Here is a 12,283-nt window from a genome sequence, read left to right as displayed (position 1 = left end):
TGCGATGTCTGTTCATTGCGATTTCTTGCAAACCGATTGCATAGCTTATGTCGCATTGCATGTGTACAAAATGTATTGCGTTGTATTGTTTTGACACTCCCAATTTTGATCTTTTTTAGGTTCCTTGCTACAGGATCGAGTTTCGTGTCCTTACACCACCACTTTCTTCTTGGTGTCTCGACGATTGGCAAGATAGTCCGAGAAAGCTGTATGACAATATGGGAGGAGCTTAATCAAGTCGTAATGCCGGAGCCAACTGAAGACCTCTGGGAAGCAGTGGTTGATGAATTTTGGGAAAAAACTCAGTTTCCCAATTGTCTGGGCGCACTGGATGGCAAACATATCAGGGTCAAGAAGCCTCCTCACTCAGGTTCGTCATATTTTAACTATAAAAAATACTTTTCGGTGGTCCTGCTGGCATTAGCTGATGCGAATCTGCGTTTCATTGTGGTTGACGTTGGAGCATATGGCAGCCAGAGTGATGCCCGCATTTTTCGTGAGTCAGCGTTTGGACGTCGGCTAAACGAAGGAAGGTTCAACATTCCAGAAAGAAGGCCTCTACCTTGTACCGAGGAACCAAGCTTACCATTGGTCATGGTAGCGGACGAGGCCTTCGGACTTAGTGAAAATATAATGAGGCCATACAGTGGCAATTGTCTCAGCGACAGCCAAAAAATATTTAATTATCGTCTCAGCCGTGCACGCCGCGTTGTTGAATGTGCCTTTGGAGTCCTGACAGCAAAATGGAGAGTGTTACTCACCTGCATGCAGCTTGATGTGGAAAATGCCATTAGGGTGGTCCTGGCATGCTGTGTTCTCCACAACTTCCTGCGGGAGAAGGAGAGGAGCACCGTTGAACCGGAACCCCGAAACCAAAATCAACGGGTGCAATATTTGGACTTGAGGTCAACGGCACGGGTGATAGGCATTCGTAACCAGTTTGCCGATTTCTTCTTATCACCTGATGGAGAAGTTTCGTGGCAAAATGATTTTATTTAAAAAAAATGTTGTATCTTTCTAAGCTCTGCCTTCTTGTTTTTTTAGAAATAAAGCAATTTAAAATTTGGCAGTTCTTTTCATGTCTCCCATTTCTTCAGTTCAGCTGTGCCTTGTACCTTGTTGGGCAGAAGAAAAAGAGTCCTTTTCTTCTGCTTGAGGCAAGCGTATGATACCCCTTTTTGGGCTGCACTTACGCTTGCCCCAGGCAGAAGAAAAAGTGTCCTTTTCTTCTGCTTGAGGCAAGCGTATGATACCCCTTTTTGGGCTGCACTTACGCTTGCCCCAGGCAGAAGAAAAAGAGTCCTTTTCTTCTGCTTGAGGCAAGCGTATGATATCCCTTGTTGGGCTGCACTTACGCTTGCCCCAGGCAGAAGAAAAAGAGTCCTTTTCTTCTGCTTGAGGCAAGCGTATGATATCCCTTGTTGGGCTGCACTTACGCTTGCCCCAGGCAGAAGAAAAAGAGTCCTTTTCTTCTGCTTGAGGCAAGCGTATTATACCCCTTTTTGGGCTGCACTTACGCTTGCCCCAGGCAGAAGAAAAAGAGTCCTTTTCTTCTGCTTGAGGCAAGCGTATTATACCCCTTTTTGGGCTGCACTTACGCTTGCCCCAGGCAGAAGAAAAAGAGTCCTTTTCTTCTGCTTGAGGCAAGCGTATGATATCCCTTGTTGGGCTGCACTTACGCTTGCCCCAGGCAGAAGAAAAAGAGTCCTTTTCTTCTGCTTGAGGCAAGCGTATGATACCCCTTGTTGGGCTGCACTTACGCTTGCCCCAGGCAGAAGAAAAAGAGTCCTTTTCTTCTGCTTGAGGCAAGCGTATGATACCCGTATGCTAACATACTGCTGAAGTGTACCTTAACCCCAAAAAAAAAAACATACAAATTCTCGTTTAAAGATTTATTAAATGAACAAGCTGGAGTAACAAAACAAAAAAGAAAACTGGAGTAACAAAACCAAAAAAGCTCAAGTTTATAACTGCTGATATTGAGCAGATTGGTCAGCAGGGCTCAGATGAGGTGATTGGGGACGGGGGACAGTGGATTCAGGGTGGGAATGGGTAGGTTGGGGCAGGCGCTCATTCCCAAAGTCCTGGGGATGGTAGGGTCCTTGGAAGGCAGGGGGTATGGCAACATTGGAGCATGTTGCATGTCCTGGAGGAGGGGGAGGAGGAAATTCCGTGGGGAAATGTGGGGAGTAATAGGAAGGGTAGGAATGGCCAGATGGTGGCTGCCATCTAGGCTGCTGATATGAGGGGGGTGGTAGCATTGCTACAGTCCTGGAGGACATTGAGAGATCCTGAAGAGCACTGGATGGATCGCTAGGTGGTCGCCCACCACTTAATTTTGATGTACGATATTGCATAGCAAAAACGTACATGCGATCCATACAGTGCCTCTCCTCGGGTCCACCAATCTCCTCCAGGACGTGGTACAGGTTCCGCGCATTCAAAGGATCCAAAAATGGGTCCACGACGCGCCTCTCATCCCTCACTTCCTGCAGCAAGGCTACCACCCTATCCTCTGTTTCAGGGGCGAACATGCCACCCCTCTGGCGCTGATTGCGGCCTCTGCCACGGGTACTGCCATTGCCACGGCCACGAACTTCCACCTGGTATTCTGGTTCCTGGCGGATGCTGCTGGCAGGTGTAACCTGGCTCGTAGATTCCTGTGAACAAAAATGGGCATGTTCAGATTGGTACATAGACTGACAGACAGAAGAGACATAATGGACAGATAATTACCTGTGCTGGTGATGGGCTTTGGGAAATGGAGAGATTGGGGGATAGCACCTCCGCTTCTGTTACACTCCCACTTTCTATACAAGCTGCATCTGGAGCATCCACCTCCTCCTCCTCCTCGATAGGATCCCTGTGGTCTGAAATGTTTGATGTTGTTCTATAGAGAATTAAAACAGTGAATGTACATTTTTTAATTTTTGTTAGGGTATATGTGACATAAAAAAAAAAAAATTAATTTACTCTCTTGCATTTTGCAGCATTGATCGGCGCAGGAACGCTAGGTTGTTATGAAATGAATATTGTTTTCTGGGTGGAGCTGCTGCTCCACTCCGCTGAGATTTTTCTATTTCTGTCAAATCTCTCCTTACTCTGTCCCGTATTGATTTCCAGCGCCGTTGTAATGCTTTGGCTATGGAAAATTGAAAAAAGGGTTAATATGCTTTCTAAAAAATAAACATAGCAAAGGAATTAAAAAAAAAAAAAAAAAAAAAACTTACTTCGTTCTTGTTTTGATGAATTGCTCAGCCGGGCCCAGTCTGTTATGAGAGCATTTGAAATTTCCCTCCAGATCTTTGTTTTACGTATTCTGTCATTATATGATGGGTGGGATAAATCCCAGAGCTCTGGATTAACTTCAATTGCTGAAATCAGCTCTGCCTGTTGAATGTCAGTAGCCATGCTTCTTTTCCACACTTTCCACTCTTCTCAACAGGGGCAAAGGTCTCTTGGGTAATGTGGGCATGTATTTGCTGTTTTCCATGTGATTACAGTCACCAATCACATTTTTTCTGTATTTCCTGGTTTCCAGGTCATTACAATGACCAATCACAGTTAAAAAAAACAAAAAAAAAAAACGCTTGACGCTGCTTGACGCGCGTCGTGCCGCGTTTAGCCGCGTTTAGGCGCGTTTAGTAGCGTCAGGCGTTTTTTGCAGCTTGACGCTGGAGCTCCTGAACCCACAGTTTCTGGGTTTTTTTTGGAGCTGTAAAACGCCTATGCCACTTGGAGCTCCTAAAAGCTCTATGTGTGCATGAGTCCATAGAATAACATGGATGGGCGTTCTGCAGCTGCAAAAAAAAACGTCTGACGCTGCTAACAGCAGCTCCAAAAACGTCCAGTGTGCATGAGGCCTAAATGGTAATATATTAACTGAGAAAAGAGAAAGAAAAAGTAGTAATAGCCACCGAAAGAACCATAGAAAAACAGATCCTGAGGATAACGTTCTACACGTTTGGCTACCACGGATGTCACAATAACCACTTCACCTCCTTCTTAATTTTCCAAAAAACAAAACAAAAAACAAAACAAAACAAAAAAAAAGGGGGGGAGGGGGGGAAGAGGAAAGAAAGGGGGGGGAGGAGGGGGGGCCTCCTTGGATTCACCTATAATAAAACTATTTATACTGAGGGGCTAATTCCCTGGACTTCAGACTCAATGGTGGCTGTTGGACTCACAGGGCACAATAAACTCCGCCCTTGTTCTGTTAGAACATACCTGTTCCATGCACCCCACGTTTTATTATAGAGTTGCTTTTTAAATTGTGCAGGAAGACGTAGGTCTTCCATTTTATTAATGTCTTCAATTTTACGGACACAGTCACTAATCGTTGGAGGAAGAAGTGTCTTCCAGAATAGGGGTATACATGATTTAGCTGCATTCAAAATATGAAACAGGATCAATTTCTTGTAACTCTCAAGGGACAGGGTAGAGATGTGTAGTAAAAAAAATGCCGGATTATTCGGCATGTCCCTCTCAGAGAATTCTTGGGCTAGCGCAAATACCTCTCCCCAAAAATGAGCTAACCGTGGGCATTCCCAAAAAATATGTAAAATGGTTCCCTGCTCCTCCTGGCATCGCCAACACCGATCTGAAACATTTGCAGTAAACTTATGCAGTAAAGAGGGCACCCGATACCATCGCGTGAGAAATTTGTAGTTAATTTCCTTCACCTTAGTGCAAACAGGGGTTTCCAATGCCAATGTAATTATGTCACTTTCCTGTTTCGCCGTAAACCTGCAATTAAGGTCTCTTTCCCATTTTTCCAGACAGGGCAATCGTTTACCCTCTGGAGGTAGAGCCAATAGATGGTAAACTTTGGATAGTAAATTCGGTAACACATCATTACCAACACAGTATTTTTCGAAACAACATTAAGTCCCTAGTTAATAACTTAGGAGTTGGGAGAGATTGTAGAAAATGGTGCAACTGGATGGCATTCCAAAAGGGTAGTCGGTAGGGGCCAGATAAATCAATAAGGCCTGCAATAGTGGGCCAACTGCTGTCCCGAACAAAGTTTGAGGCCTGTAAGAATCCCTTTTTCTTCAAGTCTCGCAAGAACTGAACTGTAATCCCCGGAGGGAAGGCTGGATTGCCCAGCACCGGAATCAAGGGTGAATCAACTGTTAGCGAAGATCGTTTTATTAATAAGCTAGAGACCTTCAGAGTTGAGCAGATTATAGGGTGATGCACAATATCTTGGGGCAGATGTTTATAACACCATATAGCACCTCCCAGATCTACCTCTGATTGTAATTGTTCAATATGTGCCCATAGTTTAAAACTAGAGTGTCGGCTCCAGTCAATAATTCTTCCAAAATGCGTTGCCTGGTAATATTTATAAACATCCGGGAGGGCTAAACCACCTTTTGATTTAGGCCAAGAGAGCTGAGCACGGGAGATACGAGGTTTTTTATTGGCCCAAATGAAACGAGTAAATAGCGAGTGGACTCTTTTAAGGAAAGAGGAGAGAATAATGATAGGTAGTGTCTGGAATAGATAAAGCAGTTTGGGGAGTATGCACATCTTTAACAGATTGCATCTCCCAAACCATGAGTGTAAGCCCTGTTGCCATCCATCCAGCAGTGCACTTATACTGGTTAGTTGGACAGGAAAGTTGACCCTATAAGTTGCAGATAGGTCAGAGGGAATGTTTACGCCCAGGTATTGAGCTGTATCGGTCCATCGGAACGATATGGTGGATTTTAAATGGGAAAGCAAGCTTGATGTTTTATCAATCCCCATAGCTTCCGATTTGTTATAATTTATTTTCAGATTAGATAACCTACCGTAAGTATCAAATTCACGTAAAAGGTTCGGAATAGAAATCATTGGTTTGGTCAATGAGAATAATAGGTCATCGGCATAAGCAGAGACGTTGTGCTCAGCCTTCTCTACCTTTATCCCCGAAATGTCTGGGTTTAAGCGTACCCTACGTAGAAAGGGCTCTAGAGACAATACAAAAAGTAAAGGAGACAGCGGGCATCCCTGACGCGTGCCATTTAATTATATGAAACGAGTCAGAGAGAAGTCCGTTGGCCTTCACTTGCGCTGAGGGGTCAGAGTAGACCTGAGAGATCCAAGCTATCATGTTTGCCCCTAGTCCAATATGACGTAGGACTGCGAACATGAACCGCCAATTGACCCGATCTAAAGCTTTTTCAGCGTCGGTACTAAAAAAAATGCTGGGTGTATTGGTTTTCAAAGCTATATGAACCAGATTCAACACTTTAATAGTATTGTCTCTTGCCTCCCTCTTTGGGATAAATCCCACTTGGTCTAGATGGACCAATGAGTCCAAGTGGGGCGAGAGTCCTAATGCCAAAAGTTTCGTAAAGATTTTCAAATCAGAATTTAGAAGTGATATGGGGCGGTAGCTACCACATGCTGCCAAGTCCTTCCCTTCTTTTGGAATAAGGGATATGTGCGCCCTCAAGGTGTCACAATGTAGGGAAGCGCTCGATCCCAAGTCATTAAGAAGGGTAACCATATGAGGGCCAAGTATCGAGAAAAATTTACGATAATAAAATACTGTAAAGCCATCAGGTCCAGGAGCCGAATCCATCTTCATGGAATTTAGTGCGCAGCTTAGTTCCTCTAGGGATATTTTCGTCTCGAGTTCTCGCTGAACTTCTACCGGAAGAGCTGGAAGCTCAGCTGACGCGATATATTCGTCCATTTGGAATATTGGTACATTGCTATCTGGTAAATCATATAGAGATGCAAAAAAGTCACGGAAAGTCCGAGTTATATGTTGTGGCAAGGACACCTTCTGTCCTGATGGAGCGAGAATATAGGGGATGCAAGCTACCCGCCTCTGTTCCCGTACTGAATGTGCTAATATCTTTCCACATTTATCTCCCGAGATGTTGACGGCACCTCTACAAATCTGCCTTCACTTTAAAATATAGGAGGTCGGTAACTTGTTTACGTAACAAAAATAATTCCTGTTCCACCCCCATACTTTGACGTTTTTTGTGCACTAGTTCTAAATCGTGAATCCTAGTCAAGAGAGAATTCAGGATTTCGTTTCTTGTTTTCTTAATACGGGCTCCGTTTGTGATTAAGATCCCCCTGATTACCGCTTTGTGTGCTTCCCACACAACGCCCCTATCGCAATCCGACGTTTCATTAGAGGAAAAATAGAAATTCAGTTCTTTAGAGACCTCCTCAGCTACTGTCGGATTTTGTAAGAGGCTCTCATTAAGTCTCCAGAACCGCATACCTGTCGAGGACACTTCAGACAGGGCATAACTTAAAGTAATAGCTGCGTGGTCTGAGTACGTAATGGACTCTATACCAGTCATCTTAACTGCATGTAGGTCATGGTGTGGAATTTAAAAAAATTGATCCTCGAATAGGATCTATGAGGGTGTGAAAAGAATGTGTAATCCCTTTCTCCTGAATATTGCAGGTGCCATATGTCTAACAGTTGATAATTATGTATCGTCTGCAAGATCCGCTTGTGTATGCCAGGAGAAGCCGAGGAATGCCCTGTCGACCTATCTGCTGCGGGGATCAGTGATATGTTGAAATTACCTCCGGCGATCAATAGCCCTTCTGAATACTTTGATAATTTAGAGAGAGTGCGTGTAATAAAATGATCCTGATTATCATTGGGTGCATATAGCGTAGCCAAGGTAACCACAACATCTCCCACCCTGCCCTTGAGGAACAAGAAACGACCCTGATCATCTTTGCAAGTCTGGGTTAATGTCCACGGTACCCCTGCTGAGACTAATATTGATACACCCCTGGATTTTGCTGTCCCACTGGTCGAGTGGTATGTCAGTGGGTAATACTGATTTCTCAAGACCGGTAGTCGATCATCCCTAAAGTGGGTCTCCTGGATAAAGGCTATGTCCGCCTTACGGTGCCTAAGATCGTTGAGTAATAGCCTACATTTTTCTGGGATATTTAGTCCCTTTACGTTTAATGAAAGAATCTTTAGTGTGTCCATGAGGCCAAGGAAAGAAAGAAAGGGAAAAAAAAAAAAAAAAAAGAGGAAAAGGGGTAGGAAAAGGGGGGGGGGGGGAGGGGAAAAGGAAAAAAAAAAAAAAGAAATAAAAAAATTTAACTATATACGCAGAAATCCTGCGAACTGCGCACTGAGGTAAATCCTCAAAATATGCGCTGGCCTAAGAAGGGAGGTGAGTGGAAAAGAAAACGGGTATATTTAGGAGCCTGGTCCTACTCGTCCGGTCCAGCTAATTTTCAAATACATTCATATACAGTACATATTATATGCAAAATTACATAAATCAAGATTCATGCAAGAAGTGCTTTCAAGAGAAAAAAAAAAAGAAAGAAAAACACACCACAGTGAGAAAAACCACGAAATTTCATAATCATCATTTCTTCAATGAAATATTTGTTATACCAGCCCTAAAAAAAAAAAAAAAAAAAAAAAAAGGAGACAAAGGCTGGTATAAACAAACTCGGTTGCACCGTTACTATTGCCCCCTTGTGTCAGCAGGAAATATTCAATGGTCTAGTCTTAGAAATGCCCCAACTAGTCCAGTGCTTATTGCCTTTCCTCTCCACTTTGCGAGTCTGTAAATTACTCTATTCCCAACCTCCCTAAGCCCGGGTCATCCATCCTGTCCTGTTCCTGTCACCTGGCCTAAACTACTAATGAGGTGTGTCGGTCTGATCATCCCTCGCTAATCTAAACGGGGCAGCACGCCCCGGGATCTCCTTCATTTTGGGGGGAATGATCGAGATCCTCAAGAATAGGGTGCGGTTTTTTAAAGCCGATACACAGTTTAATCTATTCCCCTACTAACTGTGTTGCTAGGCCACTCAGTATTTATGTAACTCTTTTCAATATTACATTGAGTGACTTATAAAAAAAAAAAAAAGGGGGGTGGGAGTCGTAGCAAATTCCCTGCTATCTCGGGGATCCTCTCTCCCCTTTATCCTTTGCTCTTTCTTACCCCTCTTCCCATCCCTCTTCCTTCAACCACATGTCATTACTTCCTCAATGGTGCAATAATACCCACACATAATACGGGCTCTAAATAAGTATGAGTACCTATAGAGCTGTAAAGTTAACTAACATATATGCAGTCCTTTGAGGAAAGATACTCTGTTCCGTTCATATGGGAATTTGCATTAAGATTATTTTCTCCCAAGTCACATCAATTTAATTCCCAACCGAAACAGTAAGAAGGAAGCTTAGGGATGGGATGGGATAATTGGGCACATGAGGAGATTCTAAGGAGCACAGTTCATTATCTACTATCTTAAAGATATACTTCTCCAATTTATTCCCCAGGGAGCAAGTTTTAATAGGAACAGTCTTCTAATATGCACAAAAAAGAATCTAGCATCGATTATAAATCTTTCCTCTTTTGTACGTTTGCAGCGATATCCCGGCAATATCCCAAGCTGTAGGGAACAAGTAGTTGTCCATATTATGGACCGCTTCAGTTAGAGAAATGCACAGTCATAACAGAGAGGGAACACTGCAACGGGGGCTAAGCAATGGTACAACAAAACTGTAAGAGTCACTCTCTTACTCACTTATGGTGAGTGTTCCTCTCTCCTGTGCGACAGTCGTCATGTGCTCCTGCGATTGCGGTTTATGCAAACTGAGTGTCTCTGTTACTGACTGCTGCAATCGAGCCCTAGAGCGTGGAGGGGGCTGAAGCCAGTCCTGTATCTTAATGGGGGCTGTATCCAAAAATAAGAAACAAGCCTTCAGATCATCCCTAGAACGAAGAGTGAAGGAGGCAGCTTTCCGGAATGAAACAGAAAACGGAAAGCCCCACCGATATGTGAACCCCAGCTGCTTCACTAGGTCTAATAGGGGGCGCAATAGTGCTCTGCGAGAGAGAGTAGCTTTAGAGATATCTGGCAAGATTTTAATCTGCATACCACTAGTATCCACCATATGTAGATCCCACGCTTTCCGGATAACCAATTCTCTATGCTGGTACCTATGGAACCTAATGAGCACATCTCTAGGTCTATTTGGGTCCTCAGATCTGCGACCTAGGGCTCGATAAACCCTATTGAGTTCCAGGTTGGATGGTAGCGCCTCTCCCAAAAGTTTTGACAGAATATCGGTCACGGTGGTCATTAAATCCTCTGCTGCCGTGGACTCCGGGAGAACTCGCAAGCAAACATTGTTTCGTCTCCCTCTGTCCTCCATGTCCTCCGTCTGTAATTGGAGGGCAGTGGAGTGTTCCAGTTGGGATGTCAGGTGAGATTCTAATGCACTAATCCGTTGCTCCATAGCACATGTGGCGGATTCTTCCACATGAATCCTCTCATTTAAAGCCCCAAGTTCATTTCTAACTAATAAAATGTCCTTTTCATGAGCCTCCTCAATGCGGCTAACCATCTGCTCAAGATCCGCCTTACGTGACAGAGAGCTAAGCAATAAACGCAACTCCTCATCCACTTTCAGTGTCACCGGGTTGCTAATATGCTGGCGTACTCCCTCCGTTGTTAGAGTGGTGGTAGGGAGGGTTGAGCGGAGAGGTATAGAGGGCTGTGGAGGATCAATCAAGGCAGATGCAGACGCCATAGAGTCTTTATCTAATACACGGTTCATACTTCCATCCGCGCTGGGCAAAGCTGGATTCATAGCTGGATTCATCACAGGCAGCTCCTCCGCTGCTGCGACCTGCACAGATGCTAGCGGTGTCAACGGTATCTGCGGTATCTCCAGTATCTCCGGTATCTGTGGTATCTGCGGTGTCAGCGGTTTGGCAAAAAAGCATTTGAGCTCTGCCCGAGTCACCGGTCTGTTAAGGGCGCTAGTTGGTCTGTGGGCGCTCTTACTCCCCCGCTTTCTCGCCGCTCGCATTCCTCCTGTACAGCGCTGTAATCGTAGCTGGGCCGGGCGAGTTAGAGGACGGAGCTCATGGAGAGCGTAGCTTCACCCGTCCATTTCCGGTCACGCCCCCTTAAAAAAAAACGCAGTACAGCATGTCTGTGCAGTATTTCTAGCTCTTGTTTCTGACATTACACACTGTCATTTTTATTTATAAATAAAAAGTGCTCCATGATGTGTACCCTGTCTGTGCAATATTTTAGGCTCTTCTCTTTGACAAATATGCTGCCATTTTTATTCTATGACAACAAAACTGCCTCGTCTCACTCTCTTACATTGTGGTCAATTAAAAATGCCTACGTAATGTGCAGCCAGTCTGTATAATATTTCTTCCTGTTGTTTCTGAATAATAGACTCTAATTTTATTTCTGCACTTTACTATATGTCTTCTTATTGTCTCTGAAATATGAGACTATTTTTTGTTTCAGCATAACAACTGCTTCATTTCTGGAAAATACAGCATGGTACTGCCCTGAAAGAAGAAAAACTATGCTATAAAGCATGCTTTGCTGCTGTTTGGCAATTGTTACGAAGATGAAAGCTTTAGCTTTATCTTTTTCAAAGTGTAAAACTTCCAATAGATTTAAAACTGTTCTACCACTTCCAACTCTTAATTCTGGCATGTTACTGGTAGATAAAAAAAAAAACAGGTGCTGCAGCAAAAGCTATCTAATAATTACTTTTTTTTCAAGTTGAAATAAATATGATTGGGTGCTGCTGCTGTATGTAAGCCAAGGAATCATGTAAAAGTAAAAACATGCATTACAAATGCAATTTATGTGATGCCTAAATTCCCTGTTGCAAAGGCTGCCTCAGAGAGTTGTAGTTTAACACCATATACAGTATGTATAGCTTAAAGTCATTGCCCAAGCATTTCAGGCTTTGTGCTTTTCCCATGTTTTCCTCACAGAGGGCCCTGTTCCTGCTAAATGTTATTTTTTTAAAACGTTTTGCATTGGTACATGGTTGGTGTAGCTGCTGACTTTTAATAAACACATACTGTAATCACCTGTCCCACGATCCAGCGATGCCACCGCCCGAAGCCTCGCTCCTCTCCCTCTCCTTTCGGCGGTGCCGGCATCTCTAGTGTGGGCACCTGGCTGTGGCAGCTTGCGGCTTCACAGCTGGGTGCGCACTCCGCATGCACGAGTCGCGCTTTACATCGTGAATGGCAATCTTCTGGGACATCTGACGTGTCCTAGAAGATTGCAGGGAGGGAGGGGAGAGGAGAAATTCCACTCGAGCCTCTTAGGCTCAAAGTCAAATCTGTTAAATCTAGGTACCCCCCCACCCCCCCAAAAAATGTCATGCCAAATATGGCATGCCAGGAGTATTTAAAGAGGAAAGAGGAAGTTCCACTTTTGGGTGGAACTCCGCTTTAACCATTCCTTGCCTATTAGCCTTGAAAATTAGCAAAACTGATATTCAAGA

The 12,283-nt window shown here is 44.1% G+C and overlaps 1 protein-coding gene across 1 annotated transcript in view; it reads right to left on the bottom strand.

Moving 5' to 3' along the window:
- LOC309558683 (ectonucleotide pyrophosphatase/phosphodiesterase family member 7-like) overlaps positions 1 to 3,411 on the bottom strand; it is a gene marked incomplete at both ends in the record, with an annotated part of 192,943 nt that extends 189,532 nt beyond the window's left edge. The window contains 4 exons of the mRNA XM_082261740.1: positions 2,371 to 2,660; positions 2,737 to 2,890; positions 2,974 to 3,142; positions 3,231 to 3,411. Coding sequence (XP_082117866.1) covers positions 2,371 to 2,660; positions 2,737 to 2,890; positions 2,974 to 3,142; positions 3,231 to 3,411 — 794 coding nt within the window. The remainder of the gene's footprint in view (positions 1 to 2,370; positions 2,661 to 2,736; positions 2,891 to 2,973; positions 3,143 to 3,230) is intronic.
- Positions 3,412 to 12,283: the final 8,872 nt, after the last annotated feature.

The sequence above is a fragment of the Pelophylax lessonae genome (assembly GCF_965119305.1).
Source record: "Pelophylax lessonae genome assembly, chromosome: 6".
Taxonomy (NCBI): Eukaryota; Metazoa; Chordata; class Amphibia; order Anura; family Ranidae; genus Pelophylax; species Pelophylax lessonae.
This window is presented reverse-complemented; position numbering and strand designations above follow the sequence as displayed.